This window comes from Jaculus jaculus, chromosome 14 (genome assembly GCF_020740685.1).
Source record: "Jaculus jaculus isolate mJacJac1 chromosome 14, mJacJac1.mat.Y.cur, whole genome shotgun sequence".
Lineage (NCBI taxonomy): Eukaryota > Metazoa > Chordata > Mammalia > Rodentia > Dipodidae > Jaculus > Jaculus jaculus.
The window spans coordinates 19,420,508-19,441,854 of NC_059115.1; the positions used below are offsets into that span (position 1 = coordinate 19,420,508).

The 21,347-nt window shown below is 49.9% G+C and overlaps 2 protein-coding genes and 3 non-coding genes across 6 annotated transcripts; all 5 read right to left on the reverse strand.

Annotated features, from left to right (window-relative positions):
* Positions 1-663: 663 nt before the first annotated feature.
* On the reverse strand, positions 664-5,389 carry LOC101598364 (Friend virus susceptibility protein 1-like). 2 transcript variants are annotated; one of them, XM_045134277.1, is made up of 5 exons: positions 5,317-5,384; positions 4,864-5,050; positions 3,913-3,955; positions 2,542-2,582; positions 664-2,295 (listed from the first exon to the last, which is right to left on the reverse strand). In XM_045134277.1, exon 5 carries the CDS (start codon positions 2,246-2,248, stop codon positions 1,400-1,402), a length of 849 nt encoding a protein of 282 aa, XP_044990212.1. In that variant the 5' UTR covers positions 2,249-2,295; positions 2,542-2,582; positions 3,913-3,955; positions 4,864-5,050; positions 5,317-5,384; the 3' UTR covers positions 664-1,399. The 2 variants fall into 2 exon arrangements, with proteins under 2 accessions (XP_044990212.1, XP_004672622.1); XM_004672565.2 differs by lacking the exon at positions 4,864-5,050 and having other exon boundaries at positions 5,317-5,389.
* On the reverse strand, positions 2,365-2,455 carry LOC123454973. The gene has a single exon (XR_006633612.1). It is a non-coding gene; the product is annotated as a small nucleolar RNA SNORD88 (small nucleolar RNA).
* On the reverse strand, positions 2,672-2,764 carry LOC123454971. The gene has a single exon (XR_006633610.1). It is a non-coding gene; the product is annotated as a small nucleolar RNA SNORD88 (small nucleolar RNA).
* On the reverse strand, positions 4,039-4,128 carry LOC123454972. Its single transcript, XR_006633611.1, has one exon. It is a non-coding gene; the product is annotated as a small nucleolar RNA SNORD88 (small nucleolar RNA).
* Positions 5,390-10,397: 5,008 nt separating the features above from the next.
* Positions 10,398-20,864, reverse strand: LOC123454633. The gene is made up of 5 exons (XM_045133356.1): positions 20,095-20,864; positions 19,618-19,892; positions 18,070-18,216; positions 10,726-10,857; positions 10,398-10,465 (listed from the first exon to the last, which is right to left on the reverse strand). Exons 1-5 carry the CDS (start codon positions 20,862-20,864, stop codon positions 10,398-10,400), a joined length of 1,392 nt encoding a protein of 463 aa, XP_044989291.1.
* Between the last annotated feature and the right edge of the window lie 483 nt (positions 20,865-21,347).

A 21,347-nucleotide genomic window follows, 5' to 3' on the forward strand; every position in this document is an offset into this window, starting at 1 on the left:
CTCCCAAAGCTCATGTGTCATGACCCATGTGTGCACATCAACACATGTGGAAGCAAAGGGAGCCTGTGGCCACATGGGATTTTGAACTGTTCCTTTGCAGCCAGCTCCAGGGGGTGGCAGAGCAGGTGTTGCCTGGCCAGCCACTCAGGGCCCTCAGTGCAGCAAGTGATTCAGAGTAGAGATTCCCTAGCTCATCAGGCAACCAACCTGTAGAATGCAGAGCTGAGGTCCTGTAGGGCACCAGGAAGGCTCCTGTCACGGTGGCCACCCTGCCAGACCTTGGTGGAATGAGGGATTCCCACAGGACCTGATAAAGACGGGCAAGCTAGGGCAGCCCCGCTCTCCTTCAGCCAAGTTCTAATATGGCCATCACCTGTTAGCACCCCTGGGAGCCCCCACACCCACATGCCAAGGGACCAAGTTTTCAGCCAGCCTGGGCTATCAAGATTGTCAACCCCAAACCCAAGACTCAAGGTAAGGTTAAGGCTGGGGCCAGCCTGTGGCCATGACTGGCTCCCACCTTTCCTCAGCAGACCTCTGGAACACCCCATGGAAATGGGCTCGAGGTGGGCAAGCCCGTGTGCACCTTCCCTGCCCAGGACCCAGCTTGACACTCCAACTGCACCCACGCCGGAACCAAGCCAAACACTACAGTCCACAGAGGGTGATGCAACTGCTGTTTAATGGGTACCCACAACGGCAGGGCTGCAGGCCCAGCTCCCCCACTAAACCCAGACCCACAATAACGCGAGGCCCCTTGTGCAGCCTGGGAAACCAGATGCCACAGAGGAGAGGCTGTTCCAGAAGGGATGGGCGGAGCAAAGAGAAAGCTGAGCGGGGTCTTCAGAGGAAAATCTTTAGGAAAGGGACCCTGGCCCCACCTAAAACTAAAGTGCACATGCTCAAAATAAAATACAAAGTAAAAAATGTTGCATTAAAAAAAAATTTAAGACGCTAAGCCTTTACAAGAGGAACCAACCCTCCCTAAAGTGTTATATGCTTAAAAATAAAATATTCAGTAAAGCTTTCAAGCCCTCCCAATTACAACTGTAGTGTTACATATGCTTAAAATATTAAGTAAAAATGTTGCATTGAAAAAAACTATAAAACAAAAAAGTAAAAAATTAAAAGTGGCCTGTAGTGGCAGTGGGTCAGGGACCCAACTGTAGCCACCAAGTACAACTCAATTCCCAGGGGGCCATAACACCCACCTTCAAGACAGGTGGACACTTGTGGTTCATTCCTTGTACAGATGGTAGCTGGGAACAAAGGTACCCCTCTCTCCAGGGCCCCACATTGTGGTATTAAGTGCTGTATATAGGTACACGGGGAAGGCACTGGTCTTGTCTCCCAGTGGCTCAGGCTGCCTGTCTACCTGTCGGAAGGAGCCAATCCAGGGCTAGTCATGGTGCACAGGCGGCTCTTCCCCGGCCTGGTCTGAGTAAGGGGGTGGTGGGGGATGCTCCTCACCCAGCCCATAGTTGGGCTGGCCACGGCTACGCTTGGCCTCTCTGATATACAGCTCCAGGAGGACCTTGGTGGGCTGTCTGTCCACCTGCTCACGGGGCACGCCATGGCTAATCAACCAACCCAAGAGGTCCTTGCGTGTTGGGTTAGGCCCCAGCATGAGCTTGGTGCGTCCAGGCTGGCTCTGGCGCCAGAGCAGGCCGACATCAGCAATGGTCTGGATCTCCATTACTGCCTCCAGCACAGTCATACCCTTAACCAACAGGCTGACCAGTGAGAGCCGCAGCTCCGAAGGTGCTGCTGTGAGTAGGCGCCGCTGCAGACCCTGTGTGAAGGCCACATCCTCTGGAGCCACATCCTCAGGCTCAGCAGGCTCACGGTAGATCCACTCTAGCATGCCCAGCTCACGCACCAGTTGGATGCCCTCCTCCATGGTGGTCCAGGGCCGGAAGGGCAGCTCGGTGGCCTCAAAGTGCAGGGAGGATTCCCAGCGCTGGCGCCAAGCCTTGCGCAGCCAGCTGAGCAGTGTCTGGCAGCCACCGCGCAGGGCCTTGCAGCGGTAGTTGAAGATAGCATCATGGGTCAGGTCACCCAGCAACCCCAGCTCCCCCGAATTTAGGGACAGGGCAGGGCCTCCCTGGTCATACACTCTTAGGATCCAGGTGATCATGAGCTCATTGGGGTTCTGCTTGAAGCGCCTTGAGATGGCCAGCAGCTCTGTGTATGTGTAGTAGCGGTCCCCCCGGCCTAGCTGGGTGGGTGCCAGCGCTCTCTCAGCCATGACGGGGTCGCCTCAACACAGGAACGGCAAGAGACCCAAGTGGGGTGCTGTGGAAGGACAAAGGTGGCTCTTGGAGGTGACATGGACTACACTCCACCTGGAGTCCCTCTAGGATTGGGCCCCTCAGTCCCCAAGTGTCAAAGGTCCTGGGGTGGCACTATGTCCTCAGATGTGGTCAGAGCCCAGTGCTGGACATCATGGGGGTCCCCAAGCACAAACAGAGTATCTCACAGTGAGTCAGTAAGCTCCATCTGTGTCACCATTAGGATCCCAGGCTATCATTCCATTCTTACCTTGCGGGAAGGAAGTCAGACCAGGCTGTCTGCAGAACTACCTATAGGCAGAAAGGAGCCAGAGACAGGAAAGAAGTTTGTGGGGAGCAGGAAAACTGCATTACCCCCACTCACCCCCTACTCAGAACCAGGGTCCCTCAGACCCCCAGGTGTCAAAGGTCCTGGGGGAGCACCAAGTCCTCAAGGTGTGGTCAGAGCCCAGTGCTAGACATCACAGGGACCCTGGTACTCTGGATCCCCTCCCCTACTCAGGTCCTGCCACAACCTAGTTCCAAGGTCAATGTAGCCTGTGCTTGCTTTCTGTAAGGCTCCGCCCACAGTAATACAAGCTCCATTTCCAATGCTCATGAGCCACATACCATCAGTGGCTACGGGGTGGACAACACGAAGCACATTTCTGTCTTGCCTGTTCTATGTGACAATACATGCTGCAGGTGCCTGAGGTCTCCACCCGGTTGTCACCTCTCTCCTCGGCTCTCACATCTCTGCCAAGCCATGCACCTTCAGGACTCCATCTTTCTCCATGCTTTCTATGCCCAGTTCACTATGCAAAACACCCTGGGGCTAACCAGCACAAGTTCAACATAGTCTAGGCCAAGGTTACTGCAACCAGTGTCTTCCTAAGTGGCAACATCCAAGTCCTCCCAAGCACAGAACACTCCTTCCTTTGCTGATAACATGCACAAGCCTGTCCCCACCCAGATTTTACCCTTGGAAACACACATTCTGTAGATAAGCCTTGTTATTTTAACAATGGCTCCCATCTAAGTTCAAGGTTCTGAGTCCTTTTCCTGGCATGCAAGTACTTTCTTCTCCACTCTACATTTCACTCAAACCTTACCTTTGAAAACACTGCTACTCTGGCCCAGGTGCAAAGGATTTGGGCATCTGCTCATACAGCAAGCAAGATGGCTCCCTGACACTACAGACCTATGACAGCAGAACGGGAATCTAGACCTAGGACTAGCTACTGGGCCCCCCATTTAGGAGATGGTTTTAATATGTAGCACCTCCTGCACTGGTTGCTATGTAAATTAAGTCTTAGAGACAACAGATAGGAAGTCATCCAAAATGAGGGTTGGTGCCATGGCTCAGTGGACAGGGGCACTTACTACACAAGCATGAGGATGCAAGTTTGATCCTTAATACACACGTAAAAAGCCACACGGACCCATGTACACTTCTAGTGCCAGGACTGAAGGGGAGCAAAGATTGGCATTCAAATGGTCAACCAGTCCAATAAAGTAGTGGGCTCCAAAGAAACAAGGTGGAAGAGCCACAGAGGATACCCAATGTTCTTCTCTGCACACATACATGCACACCCACCCCATGCTATACCCTCCCAAAAGGAGTGGGAGCAAAGGTTCTTACCACAATGGGTGATGGTGAGTGGCCCTTCGTCTTTAAAACACACCTGTAACAGGAAGGATTTGGTGAGGGTGTGTGTGTGTGGGGGGGGGGGAACAGTTCATCAGTTCAGAGCATCATCAACCTCCGGGGCCCCTCAGATCCCCAGGTGTCAAAGGTCCTGGGGGCACTGTGTCTTCAGAGCAGATCAGAGCCCAGTGCTACACATCATGAGAGCCCTGGACCCTCTACAACTAGATCCAAAGACCTCTTGCCTCTAGGTACAGATATCAAGCGAACAGAAAATGGTAAACAGAAAATCTACCAGAAGCTCCATCTCCCCCAATTCCACAGGCTTCACTCGTGGGACAGGGTTCCAAAGCCACTATATGAAGAGGATCCTGATGTCCCCCATGAGCTGGCTGAGTACCTGCTATAAAACCGTGGGAAATGAGAACTCCAAAAACACCTACCCCTGAAAAAACTCAGTGGGAGGAATGAAGAGAAAGGGGGATGAACTAAGGAGAAAACCTCAAAGCAATACAGACAAAGGTAACAGACCTTACTCAGCCAGTTTTGACCAAACCCACGAAAGGCATTCTGGGAATGACTTAGCAATAAACACACACAAAAAAGAGCAGCAGATTCTCACTGGGAAGGAATCTAGCCTCAAGTATGATGATGGCACTGTCCACTAAGGATGACCCGACAATTCCTCAATTTATTTTTAGTGGCATCGGGCCCTCACATATCAGTTAGGCACTTTACCACGTTGGCTATATCACCTCTGAAAATTTCGAGGCAGGGTCTTAACTAAGCTACCCAGGATGGCGGTGAAGTCACTCTGTACGCCTTGAGCTTTCTATTTTCCTGATGACACGTGTGCACTTGCCTGGGCAATGGAAAGAATCCTTTGTTATCTGCAGCCATTCTGTCAGGCCAACAGAAGCCTCGTTGCCTGTCTCCTACTCCTACCTGTTTCTCCGAAGTAATCCAGGAATCCACGTGGTAGTCTTGGATAACGTCTCCGCCCCACGCCCTTTCTTCTTCTTCCATCCCTCACATGTTCTAGGCTGCACAAAAATGCTCCAAATCCCAAAACTAGGGAGTAGGAGTGGTCGTGATTTTCTAAGCCCTACAACTAACAGGACAGTCATCCATCCTTGGGAGGAAAAAGAAGTCCAATGTCACAACCCCTTCCCTGTCACCCCCCCAAATGGGCAAGATGGCGGAACCTTGGGGTGTGGGCAGCAGAAATGGCGCAGATCGGCTCAGATGCAGACAAAGGTAGGCCTGCGCCGGGACCCCCAGCTCCACTCACCTGGCAGAAGAGACCGACCCCCAAGCGCCAGCACCCTCCCCGAAGGGGCCACCCAGCTCCCACCTAAAACGTTCCCTCCCGGACCACGCGACGAAGCCCCCGGGCACCTCAGGACACGCGCACCACGGGAGCAGCCGGAGACCACGCTGCCGCAGCACGCCACACGCCGCTGGCCCTCCGCTCGCGCCAGTCCCGCGCGCCCGATTTTATAGTGCGCGCGCCGCTCGCCAGGCTCCGCCCCCTGCGTCAACCAAGCCCCGCCCCGGGGCGGCCCACAACGTGCCCTGGCGTCGGAAAGCCCGCTTTTGGAGTGGTAGGAAAGGAGAAACCCCCGCTGCTGCTAGAATATTCCTGACCAGGTGTGAGACGACATTGCCCTTGAAGAGGACAAACAGGAGGGAGGACATATATGGACGGTACTCCCGTCACGCGATTCAGGCAGTTCTGAGGCCACACCCAACCAAGGGCGGGAGGGAAAGGACCCCCCCCGGGAAGGGCGGGGCCAGGACCGGAAGTCACCAGAATCGCCGGGCGGCTGGGCGGCGAGCCTAGGGGGAGTTCAACGCCGCAGCGCGGGAGGCGGGGCCACGAGGTGATGGACAGGAGATGCAGCCGGCGTGGCGCAGATTAAGGGGCGGATCTGCACCGGGAGGGGCGGGGCGGGGCGGGGCGGGGCGGGGCTGACGCCGGGCTGGGAGGTGAGGATGTGCGTCAGTGGAAAAGAGAAGGCCACGTTCTCAGGGCTGTTAGAGGGTCTGAGGAAGGAGGCCCGGTGCTCGACTTCTTGGTTTTGTTGCAGCTCGTCTCCACGAACAGTATTAATAAAAATTTGTGTTTGGGGAATGCTTCTACTTGCCACAGACACTACACAGTTTGGGGTGGGTTTTCATTTGGATAATTTTATTTACTTATCATTAATTTATTTGAGACAGAAAGACGGGGGGTGGGGGGAGAGGGAGAGAATGGTCGTGCCAGGGCTTCCAGCTCCTGCTAAACGAACTTCAGATTGCATGCTCCACCTTGTGCCGCTGGCTTACGTGGGCACGAGGGGGAATCGAACCTGGGTCCTTATGGCTTTGCAGGCAAGCGCCTTAACCACTGAGCAATCTCTCCAGTTCACCTTCCTTTCTTCCTTTCCTTCCCTCCTCCTTCCCTCTCTCCCTTCCTCCCTTCCGTACCTCAAATAGTCTCCCTGAATCAGTACTTAGGGAACTATTTCCTTCTACCTTGGCTGAACATGCTCTGTGCGTCTGGCCCCTGCTCACTAGGGCTGTGTTCTTCCTTTCTCAGGTCTTTAACCTTTGACCTTGTGACCTGATGTCATCTACAGAGATGTTGTGCCACATTCATACTAGCCTGGAGCCACAGGCTACAGATTGGGCATACCTGTGAGGAAACTCGTTAACGTGGTGGTCTGAAGAGAAAGAAAGCAACTTAGATTCCCCAACTAAGGCTCTAAGTGAGTTGCCATCACTGGCTCTGGCTCCTGCTTCAACTCCAGAAGAAAGGCACAGTTCTCAAGGTGGCCCCTAAGTGATGCCAGCCTTGTGTACTCTGGCCCTTACTGCCTCCTACACCCTTCCTTTCTCTCCCTTCGTCCCCCGGTGTTTGTAAGACCTGCCAGTATAGCTCTACTGCAGGACCTTTGCAGGTACTGGTCAGCCTGGAACTGTGCTCCAGCCCACACGGCTCTCTCCTGCCTCAGTCGTGTCTGCTCCAGTGTCCCCTTAGCTTAGAGTCCCCTACTTTGCCTTCACTCCTTTCCTTCCAGCTCTGTCTCCCTTATTTCTTCATACCATACTGCTTATTTCTGCCTCTACTGAAATGTTATTTCCACAGGATGGCGATTTGTGTCTATTTGATGATTATTATCTTTTATTGTTTGTTTGTTTGTTTGTTTTTTTGAGGTTGGGTCTCTCTCTACCTCATTCTGACCTGGAACTCACTATGTAGTCTCAGGGTGGTCTTGAACTCATGGCGATGCTCATACCTCTGCCTCCTGAGTGCTGGGATTAAAGGCGTGTGCCACCATGCCCGGCTTAGTTTTTTTTTTTTTGAGGGTGGGTCTTACTCTAGCCCAGGCTGACCTGGAATTCACTCTATGGTCTCAGGGTGGCCTTGAACTCACAACGATTCTCTTACCTCTGCCTTCGAGTGCTGAGCTTTTTTTTAATAAAAAAATTATGAGAGAGAATTGGTGTCCCAGGGCCTTAGCCACCACGAACGTGCGCCTTTGCAACCTGTGTGTATGCATCACTTTACATCTGGCTTATATGGGCTCTGCAGAGTCAAACATGGGTCCTTAGGCTTTGCAGGCAAGAGCCTTAACTGCTAAGCCATCTCTACAGCCCAGGGCATCGTATTTTGTCACATCAGCTGGGAGGAAGCCGCAAGAGTAAGCTAGCTAGCACTGGCAAATGGGTTGGACTATAAAATCCCAAGACCTGCCCCAGTGATACCTCCTCTAGCAGGGTTCCATCTCCCAAAGTCTCCACCACTCTCCCGAATTGCCACCAGCTCAGGACCAAGTATTTAAAACATATCAGCTTATGAGAACCATTCAAACCATCACAGCCCTCACCTTTCACCTTGTTTAGGGCAGGGTCTGTCATTCACAGCAGCATTTGCCAGACTAGTTGGCTCACAACCTTCTGAGGATTCTCTCGTCTCCACCTCCCTTCGAACCACAGGCACACCACGATTACACCACTGCATCCAGCTCTATGTGTGGTCTAGGACCCAAACTCAGGTATTCAATGCTTGCACAGCAAACCTTTTATCCATTGAGCTATCTCCCTGGCCTTGTCCTATTTGAGAGAGAGAAAGAGACAGAAAGAGAAAAAGAGAGATAATGGGCATGCCAGGGCCTCTAGCCACTGCAAATGTACTCCAGACGCATCAGCCACATTACATGGGTCCTGAGGAATCAAACCTGGGTCCTTTGGCTTTGCAGGCAAACATCTTAACAGCTAAGCTATCTCTCCAGCCCTCATTCTTTTTTTTTTTTTTGTTGGTTTTAAAAAACTTTTTTTATTGACAACTTCCTTAAATATAGACAATATGCCATGATCATAATTCTCTCCCATCACCTTCACTTCCCTTCCCCCCTCCCAGATCCCTCCTCTACTGAATCCCTTCTTTCTAACTGGTTTCTTCTATTTTGATGGCATTATTTTTTTCTCTCCTAATATGCAGGTCTTGTGAAAGTAGCATCAGCCATTGTGTGGTCATGCATATCAAGGCCACTTTGTGTCTGGAGGACAGTATTGTAAGCATTCCTCCCCTTCCTTTGGCACTTACATTCTGTCTGGTCATTCTTGTAGATCCTGTGTCTGGTGCATAGTTCAGCTCATCTGTGTTTAAAAATGGCCAATTTTAGGGACATTTTATAGGAGATAAGAGCATTACAGGCCAGGCATTTATGTCAGACACTGTCTAGAAGTACTCTTATTGTCCCATCCCCCCATTTTACACACAAGGAAACTGGGTCCCAGATGGGTTCAACACCTAGTCATGGGTCACAGAGCTAGTAAGTAGAGTCTAGACATCAAACCTGTGAGAGGGGAACCCCAGGCCCGTTCTCTCCTCTCTCTCTGTCTCTCTTTCTCTGTGGGTGGATGTGAACCAATCAGGATTTTAAAGATTTTATTTTGGGGCTGGGGAAATGGCTTAGCAGTTAAGGTATTTGCCTGCAAAGCCTAAGGACCCTGGTTCGATTTCTCAGGACCCACATGAGCCAGATGCACAAGGTGCACATGCATCTGGAGTTCCTTTGCAGAGCCTGGAGGCCCTGGTGTGCCCATTCTCTCTTTCTCTTTGCCTCTTCCTCTCTCTCTCAAATAAATAAATATAAAAAAGAAACAAATGAAAATTTAAAAAAAAAGATTTTATTTTTATTTATTAGATAATGAGAGAGAAAGAGAACCTGGGTCCTCAGGCTTCACAGGCATGCACCTTAACCACTAACCCATTTTTCTAGCCTCCAATCAGGATTTTAAAAGAAATTTATTTATTTTTTCTTTTAAAGATATCTGTAATTATTTATTTGCAAGCAGTGAGAGAAAGAGAGAAGAAAGACAGAGAGAATAGGTACACCAGGGCCTCCAGCCAGTGTAAGCAAACTCCAGATGCATGTGCCACTTTGTGCATCTGACTTTATGTGGGTACTGGGGAACTGAGCTCAGGTTGTTAGGCTTTGCAGGCAAACACCTTAATGGCTGAGCCATCTCTCCAGCTTCAATCATAGGGTTTTGTACTTGGCTTTCAACCCTTCCGTGTTCACCTGATGACTGTCAGCCCTGACCCTTCCTCGTAAAGCTGCTACACAGAATAGGTATGTGTCGAGGGATTCGGGGAGGTGGAGTGGGAGTGGGGATTGGGGTTGTTGGTAAGGTTGAGAGGTGAGGTAAGAATGTAGGGAGGACTTTCTCAGAAAAGCTGAATTCTTGGAGTTTATAGAACTAAAAGTTGAGGGCTGAGGAGATGGCTCAGTTGGTAAGGTGGTTGCTGTGCAAGCATGACCCAAGTCTGAACTCCTTAACACCCAAGTAAATGCCAGGTGGGCATAGCAGCCTGCCTGGAACCCCATTGCTTGGGAGATGAAGGATTCCAAGAGCAAGCTTAGACTACCTGAATTGGTGAGTTCTGGGTTCAACTAAGAGACCCTGCCTTAGGAAATAAAGTGGAGATTGATGGAGGGACAGACCTGATGTCAACCTCTGGTCTCCATGTGCACATACATACCTATACACACAGGTGCCCACACACATGTGAACATGCATACACACATTGGTGTAACACACACACATGTACATATACACACATACATACAAAAACAACAACAAAAAACTTAAAGGTTGAAGTCAAGGCATGGGGCAAACAAACATTAAGTACTGTATGTATACCAGGGTTCCCTGTGTCAGATTTTTTGCTGACCATATATCTATGGCCTCTTACTTCTGAGTCCCTTTCCTTTCCTAGAGGGCCCAAGGGCGGCCAACAACAGGAGATGACAATTCTACAAAGTGCTTCCAATGTACAGAGCCAAGTAAAAGAATATTCTGGTCAGAAAATAAAGATTTTTTTAAAAATATATATATGTAGGTCATTAGTCTGGGTTGGATGGAGTCAGAGAGGACTGAGTTCTGTTGGGGCCATCGGAGCAGGCCTGTGGGATCATTACCATGTACTAAGACCAGATGGCCTGAAGTGCCAGGATGGACCAGAAGTTCACGTAATTCAGATAGGAGAAGAGACCTGTGAGAAGAGGGCAGACACAATAAGGCCCAGAGTTCAGCAGCCCAGTCCCAGCTGTGTACCCCACATGGTGTCCAGCCCCATCCCAAACCTACCCAATTCCACGCCCATGTTATCCCAACCCACTTGCAACCCTACAGCCTTGTCTTCCACCTCCATCCCATCCTTCTCGGCCCTGTGTGCAACCCCATTCCAAACTCTGATCCCGATGGTACCCAGCTACACTCCTGAGGCCCCAGCCCAGCCCAGCCCAGACAAACCAATCATCAGGAATAAAAAGACGCCAGTCCAAGCCAGGTAGAAGCTGATGCCCAGTGTGTAGGTCATGCCTTCCTGCAAGTACTTTTTTGCCTGCATCAGGTACAAGAGGATCCCCAGTATAATGCTGGTCCCTGCGTGAGCACAGATGGGAGGAGGCAGGGTCAGGGCTGTGGGGACCGCTCTCTTGCTCTCATAGCCACCGGCTCTTGCTCTTCATGTCATACCAGTTTCCTTTTCTTTTTTCTTTTCCTTCCTTCCTTCCTTTTCTTTTAAGACAAGGTCTTGCTGTGTAGCCCAGGCTGTCAGACTGGCCTCACATTTGCTGCAATTTTGCTGCCTCAGCCTCCCAAGTGCTAGGTTTATGAGTATGAACCACCATATTTGGCATCGCCCCAAGTTTCTTTTTTATTTAATTAAATTAATTAATTTATTTTTTGTGTTTGTGTGCATGTGTGTGCCATGGCAAGCACGTGGAGGTTAGAGGGCAGTTTTCAGGTTGGCTTTTGCCATTGTAGCTCTTTTAAAAATAATTTTATTTATTTGTTTGCAAGGAGAGAGAGAAAGGAGAAAGAGAAAGGGTGTGTGTGTGGGGGGGAATGAGAATGGACATGCCTCTTGCTTCTGCAGATGAACTCCAGATACATATGCCACTTTGCACATCTAGCTTTAATGTGGATACTGGGGGCTCCCATCAGGGTCATCAGGCTTTGCAAGCAAGTGTCTTTTACTGCTGAGCCATCTTTCCAGCCCTCCCCATTCTAGCTCTTTTGAGGCAGGGTTTCTCTTGATCTTGCTCTACTGCTCTTGTTCTTTGCTGTCCTTGCTTTGAGAAGCTGGGAAACTCTCCTCTCTGCCTTCCATCTTGCCAGAATACTGGGATTACAGAAACCTACTACAGCTTCTGGCTTCTTTTTACATTGGGTCTGAAGATGGAACATGGGAACTCAGGCTTGAGTAGTGAATGGTTTATTCACTGAACCATCTCCCCAGCCCCTGTCCCAAATTTCTTTACACATTCTATATATGTGCACAAGTAGAAAAATAGGCTCCTGACAGTATCAGGCTGTAGAAATGAAAGTGAGAGCCTGTGTGTGTGTGTTTGTGCAGCTGTGTGCACATGCATGTAGAGGCAAGAAAAGCCTTGGGTGTTGTTCCTCAGGCATGTTCCACTTTATTAATTTACTTATTTTTAACACTTAAAAAGTTTTTATTTTGAGAGACATAGAGAAAGAGGCAGAGAGAGAGAGAGAGAGAGAGAGAGAGAGAGAGAGAGAGAGAGAACACCAGGGCCTTCAGGGGCTGTGAATGAACTCCAGATGTGGCCGCCCCCTTGTGTGCATGTGTGATATTGCCCACTTGTGTCTGTCAATCTGGTTAATGTGGAACCTGGAGATTTGAATATAAGTTCTTAGGCTTCACAGGCAAGTGTCTTAACCACTAAGCCATCTCTCCAGCTCATACTTTAGTTTTGAAATACTTTTATTTATGATTTAGAATATTTTATCTTTATTTCTTTATTTATTTGAAAGAGAGAAAGAGGAAACAGGCAGAGAGAGAGGAGAGAATGGATGCACCAGGTTCTCTAGCCACTGCATATGAACTCCAGACACATGTGCCACTTTGTGCATCTGGCTTATGTGGGTACTGGGGAATCAAACGTGGGTCCTTAGGCTTTGCAGGCAAGTGCCTTAACCATGAAACTACCTCTCCAGCCCTCATTTATGATTTAAATATTTTTATTTATTTATTTGAGAGAGAGGTACACAGAGACAGATATAGAGTAAGCATAGATGTGCCAAGGCCTTCTGCCACCACACACCAATTCCAGACATATACACCACTTTGCACATCTGGTTTTACCTGTGCATGCCCTTAGCAGCTGAGCCATCACCTCTCCAGCCCTACTTTATTTATTTAGAGACAGTATCTGCCATGGTTAATATCTAGCTGTCAGCTAGATAGGATAGAATCACCATGGAAAAATCTCTGGTCATGTCTATGAGGACTTTCTAGGTTAGATTAACTGAGGTGGGAGGACCTGCCCTAACTGTGAGCAGTACCATTCCGTGGGCTGAGATCCTGGATAGAATCAAAAGAAAGCCACCTACACATTCAGTATCCATCTCTCCCTACTTCCTTCATGCTGATGTAAAGATGTGACACTGGCTTTCCCCACCATGATGAAACTTCCCATCAAAACTGTCAAAAATAAAACCCTTTCTTTCCTTAAGCTGCTTCTGGCCAGGCATTTTGTCCTAGCAGTGAGAAAGAGCTGACTCAAAATCTCACTGATCTGAAACTCGTGAAGGAGATAAACTGGCAGCCCCAGAGATCCTCCTGCCGCCATCTTCCCAGGGCTGAGATTACAACCACAGGCCACCGCACTCAGCTTTTTAATTTGGGTTCTGGGGATCAAACTCAGGTCTTCATGTTTCAAGGCATCCACTTTACCAACTGAGCTCTCTCTCCAAGCCTTATTTGTTTACGGTAGGGCTAACCTGGAACTCACTCTGTAGCCCTAAACTGATCTTGAACTCACAGAAATACTCCTATCTCAACCACCATGACCAGCACTTCTTTCTTTTTCTGAGACATAGTCCCATTATATATCCCTGGCTGGCCTTGAACTCACTATGTAACCCCTGCTGACATCAAATTTGTTGCAATCCTCCTGCCTCAGTTTTCCAAGAGCTGGAATTACAAGCATGTGCCACCATGCCAGGCATTTTCCTCAGTTGCATTAGCCTTCCAGGCCTATGCCTCTGCTCATAGGAAGAAAAATGGGTTCCTGACAGTATCCTGCTGGGAGACTTTATAAGTACAAACCTGGAACTTTTACCACTGACTGGAGGCACAGGCTTTGGGGCTTATAGGTCACTCACTCTGCTTCTGTCCATTACCATTGCTCTGAACCTCTATCTGTTCATCTGTAGAGTGGGCATAGCTATAGCATCTGACTTCTAGGGCTGCCATGAGGGTACACCATGACTGTCACATTTCACATGTAGTAAGCCAGAAATATGTTCTCATAGTGGCCTTTAACACTGGGCTTCCAAAGACACAAAGAGCTCATTAAAAAAAAAAAATTATGAAGAGCTCATTTTGAAATGTCACAAATTAAAGATAATGTGTGAAAAGGAAAACAAGAATTTTCCTTGCTTAGATTGTACATATTTCTGGGGTTATTGAAAATAAAACAGGAGGTCATTTTCAGCTCAACTAAGAGAGGGGATGAGGGCTGGAGAGACAGCTCAGTAGTTACGAGTACTTGCAATGCAAACATGAGGGCCCACGGGGCCCAGAGACCACCTGAGTTTGATTCCCTAGCACTCAGGTAGACAGCTGGGAATGGACAGACACCATCTATAGCTCCAGTCTTGTGGGGAGCAGAGATTGAAGAATAGCTGGGGCTTGTGAAAATGGCAAGCTCCAGAATCAGTGAGAGACTCCATCTCAAGGAAACACACAGATGAGAGGTGGAGGGGGCGCAGATGCACACTCCCTGGGCATACACAACATACACATATACCAAAAGCGGGGCTGTAGCTGGGACATTTCAATGGACTTATGGAAGAGAAGGGTTTACTTCTTGCTTACAGTTTCAAGGGGGAAGTCTCATGGTGGTGGGAAAAGCGTTACAGAACAGACAGCAGGCTGTGTATCTCCTCAGCACCAGGAAGTGTGAGCTAGATATCAACATCAGGAGGGCTGGACTAACACATCTCAAGACCCGCATTGAAACACCTCCTCCAGCAAGGCTTCACCTCTCAAAGGCTCCACAATTTTCCCAAATTGCCACCAGCTGAGGACCACGTTTTCAAAACACATGAGACTATGGGGGAAATTTCATTTAAACCAGCATGGTGTGAGGGTGGGGTTGGGGAAAAAGGACAGAAATGATCTTATAGAAAAATGTATTGCTGGGCTGGAGAGATGTACAAAGTGATACAAGTGTGTAAGCTCTCACATGCCCACAAGGGGCACACACATCTGGCGTTCAATCGCAGTGGCTGGAGGCCCTGGCATGCCAATTCTCATTCTTTCTCATAAAAAGAGAAGGAAAAAACAAAAAAAAGAAAAATGTTTTACTTTAGGTGCTTTTCAACCAAAGTATTTTCTACCCTGTGTATCTTTTGTTTAAATAATCAGGAGCTTGATGGTTAGATCTGAAATTCCAGCACTGGGCATACTATGGTGGGAAGCTCACTGGAGTATGAGGCTAGCCTGGGCTACAGAGTGAGACCCTCTCTCAAAATTAGCAAACCAGGGTTGGAGAGATGGCTTAACGGTTAAGGCATTTGCCTACAAAGCCAAAGGACCTAGGTTCGATTCCCCAGGACCCACATTAGCCAGATGCACAAGGGGGCACATGTGTCTGGAGTTCGTTTGCAGTGGCTGGAGGCCCTGGCGCGCCCATTCTCTCTCTCCCTCTTCAAGTAAATAAATAAAATAAGTCAAGTAGATAAATAAAAATAAAAAAAAATATTTTAAAGAAATTAGCAAACCAGACAAATGTGGTGGCTCACACCTTTAATCCTAGCACTGGGGAGTCCAAGGTAGGAGGATTGCTGGGAGTCCAAGGCCAGCCTGATGCTACATAGTGAATTCCAGGTCAGTCTGGGCTAGAGTGAGATCCTATCTCAAGAAAATAAAACAAAACAAAACAAAGAAAACAAGAAAAGACTCCCCGCCCCCCCTCCCCCCCAGCAAAGCAAACCACACTTAGGAAGAGCTACGAGAGAGCCTGAACACTAGTGATTAACATGCAAACGGGAGTAGTGGTGTCTATTTTCATCTTCCTTCCTCTCCAAAAATGTCTAATGAGGCAACTGACAGCCAGGCTGACCCAACCTAATGTGGGGGTCAGCGGGGCCACAGACAATGCACTCTCATGTCTAAGTGCACTCATTATAGCTCCATATAATAGAAAAAGTTATGCTCTACTGGGCTGAAGATGTTAATTAGTTAGTAGAGTGTTTGCCTAGCATGCATGAGGCACTGGGTTTGATGCCCATCACCACAAAAACAAGGCATGGTGACACAGGTCTGTCACCCAGCACTCAGGAGAGGGGAGTAGAAAGATCAGAAGTTTAAGGTCATCTTTGGCCACATAGTGCTTTTGAGGCTAGCCTGGGCTAAATGAGACCCTATCTCCAAAAATAAAAGAGGGAAGAGCTGGAGAGATGGCTCAGCGATTAAGATGCTTGCCTCCAAAACCTAAGGATCCAGGTTCAATTCCCCAGAACCCATGTAAGCCAGATGCACATGGTGGTGCATGAGTCTGGAGTTCATTTGCAGTGGCTGGAGGCCCTGATGCGCACATTCTCTCTCTATCTGCCCCTTTCTCAAATAAATAAGTGAATAAAATATTTAATAAAAATAAAAGAGGGGTCTGGGAAGATGGCTCAGTGGTTTAAAGGCACTTGCTTGCAAAGCCTGCTGGCTTGGGCTTCAATTCCCAACTCACCCGTGTGAGCTGGACACAGCAAGTGACACAAGCATGAGCTGTTTGCTTACAGGGTTAAGAGACCTGTAGTGAGCACACTCATGCAAATGAATAATTGTTTTATGAAAGAAAACCCATCATCTAAAAGATGAGCAGACTGTGTCTAGGAGAGAGAGATAAAGTAGCTTGAACAAAAAACACAGAGCAGAGCAGGGCTGGAGAATGGCTCAGTAGGTAAAGTGCTTGCCACTCAAGCGTGAAGAACTGAGTTCAAATCCCCAGTACCCATGTAAAGCTGGGTGTGGTGGCATGTGCTGGGAGAGGCTGGAGACAGGTGATCATGAAGATTTTCTGGCTAGCTAGTCTACCTGAATTGTTGAGCTCCAGGTGCAGCAAGAGACCCTGTCTAAAAAAGGTGAAAGGAATGGAGAGATGGCTTAGCGGTTAAGGGTCCCTGTGAAGCCTAAGGGCCCAGGCTCGGTTCCCCAGGACCCACGTAGGCCAGACGCACAAGGTGGCGCATGCATCTGGAATTTATTTCCAGTGACAAGAGGACCTGCCTCGCTTCTCTATCTCTTTCTGAAAATCGAATAAGTAAGAATAAAGTGGCAGGCCCAGGACAAGCCATTTCCCATCCTGAAGCCGCCGCCCTCGTGAATCTGGGGGGTGTGCCTGTTCTAACTTTCCAGATTTGCATACCTGCAGCCTTCACTTCCCAGGAAAGGCTCAGCCTAGTCTTTTTACACCTTCCCGGAGGTAAGGATCAGAGGGGCACCAAGGCCACAGCGGAATGGGGCGGGAGAGGAGGGAACGGGGCGGGCGGCGGGCGGTGGGGGGGGAACCCACCAGGACCCAGCCCAGGGTCCGGAGATGGAGGTACGTGCCGGCAGCGTAGAGTCCGGCTGGGAAGGGCTGGGCTGAGCCGGATCTCCGGCAGGGGGAGGCCCTGGGGAGGAGAGAGCCTGGGGCCCCAGGCGGTGGCGGCGGGTGCGGGTGCGGGTGCGGGTGTGAGCTGGAGGCCCTAGTGCTCCCTCCCTCCGGCTGCTCTCAGAGCTCTCTCTCTCTCTCTCCGTCGCTGCTTTCAAACAAACAAACAAACAAACAAACAAAAAAATAATAAGGTGGAGGGCAATAGAAGAAGACACCTGATGGTAACCTCTAGCCTACACACACACACACACACACACACACACACACACACCCCATTTACATTATACACGCACATACATATGCACACATGCACATATACACACCCCACACATATACATGCCAAAATATCACCGAGCATTGGGATGGAGGGAGGGTAGGATTGGGACTAGAATTGCCCCGTGGGTATCGATTGTAGTGGATGCCCGCTGGGCTCGCACCAGGTGGAGGATGTCGACAGGTGTGGTTGAGGACGAGGACAGAGATGGGAATGGGTGGGGTGGCGTTTGAGAGTCCAGTGTATAGCTGATGGATTGGAGTGGAGCCTGAGAGGTGGTGGGGCTGGGGATGGACTGGGGCTGAGGTTCAGGTTAAAGTTCACAGCTGGTGGGGCGGGGTGGAACCGGAAACAAGTGTAGAGGATGAAGAGGCCCTAATGGTAAGTTAGTGATGAGTTAAGTTGGATGTTGAGATTTGTGATGAGAAGGTTGAGATGGATGATTTAGGAAGATGTGGGGACAGAACAGGCATCAATCAAAGAGGGAGATGAGATGGGGCAAGTGAAATTTGTCCATGATGAGACGGGAGTTGCAGTCAAGCCACGCTTTGGGGATGGGCTGGAGGTTGACTTCTGTGTGATGAGTTGGAGATCTGGGTGGGGGTAGGAGTAGGGTGACACTGAGGTGCCCAGGAGATGGGCCTGGCTTTCTTCACAGGCGCTGGTTGCCCAGGCAAGGATGCTGGTGGATACCTGCTATGAAGCTGCCCATCAGGAGGAAGAAGTCCGTCAGGGGAAGGCTGGAGCTGGGAAAGCACAAGGCACCGATGAGGCCTGCACAGACACAGAAGCTGGTGATGCCGGAGATGAGGAAGCAGGCCCAAGCCAGGTCCAGGAGGTCTGCGCCAGGGGAGAATCGAGAACACCAGGGTGTCCTTAAGCTCTGAGCAGGAGTCTGGAGTGTTCTCAAGCCTCCTCCCAGGAAAATAATTCTCTCTCTTATGTGTGGGTATGTGCCCAGTGTGTACAGGTGTGTTTCCATGTGCATGAGTGTGTGCATGTGTGTGTGTGTGTGTGTGTGTGTCCTGGCCAGAGGTTGATGTTGGGTGTTTTCCTCCATGGTCTCTTACTGAATCCAGGGTTTACCAATCTGATTTGGCTAGTCTAAGTAGCCAGCTTGGCCCTAGGTCACCCTGTCTCTGCCTTCTAAGTACTGGGATGACTGGCAACCTGCCATGCCCACCCAGTATTTATGTGGGTGCTGGGGACTTGAACTCATATCTTCATGCTTGCATGACAAACCGTTACTCACTGAGCATCTCTCCAACCTTTCTTTTCTCACTGCATAAGCCATGCTGTCCTTGAACTTGTGGCAATCCTTTTGCTTCAGCTTCTCAAGGGCTGGGATTATAAATGTGCATCACTGTACCTGCTCAGTGTGTGAAATACTTGCTGTGCAAGCATGAGGACCTGAATTTGGATCCCCAGCACCCATATAGAAGCCTGGTGGGGTGGTGTGTGCCTGTAATGCTAGTGCTAGGGAGGAGGAAACGGGGATTCCTAAGACTTGCTGTCTAGCTAACTAGTTTAGCTGGATCACTGAGCTCCAGGTTCAGTGAGACATCCTGTCCAAAAAAATAAGGTGGAGAGCTGGGCATGGGGGCGCACACCTTCAATCCCATCAGAGGGCAGAGGATTGCTGTAAGCTCAAGACTAGTCTGAAACTACATAGTGAATTGCAGGTCAGCTGGGGCTAGAGCGAGACCCTACCTTGAATGAACAAAACAAACAAACAAACAAAAGCTGGGCGTGGTGGCACACGCCTTTAATCCCAGCACTCCAGAGGCAGAGGTAGGAGGATTGCCATGAGTTTGAGAATACATAGTGAATTCCAGGTCAGCCTGGGCTAGAGTAAGACTCTTACCTCAAAAAACCAAAACAAACAACAACAAAAGGTGGAGAAAAATGAAGGAATACAATCAGCACTGAGTAGTTTTGGCTTCCACATGTACATGTCCACATGTGCACACACATCCACATCTGTGTGGCAAGAGCACACACACAAAAGGACAGAAGAAAACTGACACTGGCTTTAGAGAAGGATATTCAGTGGGACGGATTGGTCTTCAAGACGGACTTCTGGGTTAGTGAAGTCAGATTCATGGGCAGGGAGAAGTTGTGTGGAATAGCCGGGACCCTCCAGGGAAGGGAGGAACTGTTTTCTGGCAGAAGGAGGGGTCCTCCCTGGGACAAAGGGGAAAAGCCAGGCTCCAGGAGGGGTGAGGGCAGGGCAGACCTTACAGGCATTCTTATCGAATTCATGCAAGCAGGAGACGTCCGGGCACTGCACGAACAAGATGGTGTCGATGGGGATGGTCTGGGAGCCAGCAGGGTCCCCCGGGGGCCTCAGAGGCACCCAGAAGTGGATCCAGGGCTGACCAAAGGAGACAGTGGTGATCACCATCATCCCAGCCAGGGTCAGCACCAGGCTCAGCTGGTGGCTCACCTTCTTGGCCTCCAGCAGCAGCTGTGAAGCCTTGGGAAGCAGTGAGGGGAGGCTTCGACTGTTCTGTAGCCTGCAGCAGATCACACGGTACTGGTCAGCAGTGAGTCCACCCACCATGTCCAGTCAGCCCATGTCCATCTATCAGACCCCGACCACCTCCCGTCCACTCAGGTACTGCTTTCTAAGCCCCACCACTACACCTCCAGTTTCTGATCAGATGCAGAACTCTATAACCCAGACCTCGGCCTCTTGCATACCCTTCTGTCACTCACCTCATAGAATTGATTACTATGGAGCTGCTTGAGGCATGGGTGAGGGCACTGCTCTCGCTGGCCTTGGAGTCACATATACATTCTCTCAAACTTTCATTGTCATCCCAGTCAATGGATTCAATGCTGGCCTTTGGGCTTTGGGTAAGAGATGGGGGGACATCGATGCTGGGCCGGGTTAGTCTTTTCGCAAGGCTGTGTAACTGGCGACCTTTGATATCTTGGCTACTGTAGGTTTTTGATGGAGCATTAGTCAGGTTATGAGGGCTTTGGGTGTTGAAGTGATGTCCATGGAAATCTGATGGAGCATTTTTGGAACTGGCCCAATCACTGTAGGCAGATGGTAGAGATGCTTGGATACTGAGCTGGGGAGAGATGAAGCCAAATTCTGAAGACTCTTGGGCACTGACCCATCGAGAGCTGAGGGCTGATGATGGAGGCTCTTGGATACTGACCCTTCGAGGGCTGAGGGCTGATGGTGGAGGCTCTTGGATACTGACCCTTCGAGGGCTGAGGGCTGATGGCAGAGGCTCTTGGATACTGACCCTTCGAGGGCCGAGGGCTGATGGTGAAGGCTCTTGGTTGCTGATCCTGTGAGAATGAAGAATTGATACAGGCTCTTGAATACTGACCCGGTGACCATGGCTGACTGGATTCTGAGATATGACTGGGAGGCTGGGAACCTGATTCAGAGACTCTTCTCTTTGACCCGATGTGTGGCTGGGAGCTGCTTGCTGTGTGTCCTGGAGGTCAGGTGGAGATTTCTGGTCCATGTGGAGAAGCAGCAGGGCAGGCCCAGTCCACAGATGTACTCAGCTTGCATCAGCCTCTCCTTCTGGGCTTTTTCATAACCATCTGGAAGTCCATAGGTCTCACTCTATTGTCAGACTCTGCCACTCTGTCTGTGGCTCTCTCTCTCTCTCTTGCTATCTGCAGGCCAAGCTTAGGGATCCTGGCTGGCCAGCGGCTGGGGGTGGGGGAGGTTCTATGACAGTTGGAGGGGTTCCAGGAAGCTGGGAAGTTGATTGGCTATGGCCTCAGACTCCACCACAGACTTCTGTGAGTAACCTAGAGTCTGGGGCTGGGCCCGTGAGACTCAGTGTAGGGTCTGCCTGAATCAGGAATGGGTCAGGCAGGGAGATGCTGGCTCAATGAAGAGGCCAGCACAGACTGGGTTGAGGTCAGGTCAAGTCAGGGTCAACGGTGTGTCTGAGATGAATTTGAATAGTTTCTAGAGGGTCTGAGATCTGAACTTG

Excerpts from the sequence above, each read along its gene's own strand:
- LOC123454633 (XM_045133356.1), bottom strand. The coding sequence starts at position 20,864 with ATGGACCAGAAATCTCCACCTGACCTCCAGGACACACAGCAAGCAGCT. Across the intron at positions 18,217-19,617 it reads TGAATTCGATAAGAATGCCT|ACCTCCTGGACCTGGCTTGG; the intron begins GTAAGGTCTGCC and ends CCCCTGGCGCAG. Across the intron at positions 10,466-10,725 it reads CTTTTTATTCCTGATGATTG|GTCTCTTCTCCTATCTGAAT; the intron begins GTTTGTCTGGGC and ends CTCTTCTCACAG.
- LOC101598364 (XM_004672565.2), bottom strand. The coding sequence starts at position 2,248 with ATGGCTGAGAGAGCGCTGGCACCCACCCAGCTAGGCCGGGGGGACCGC.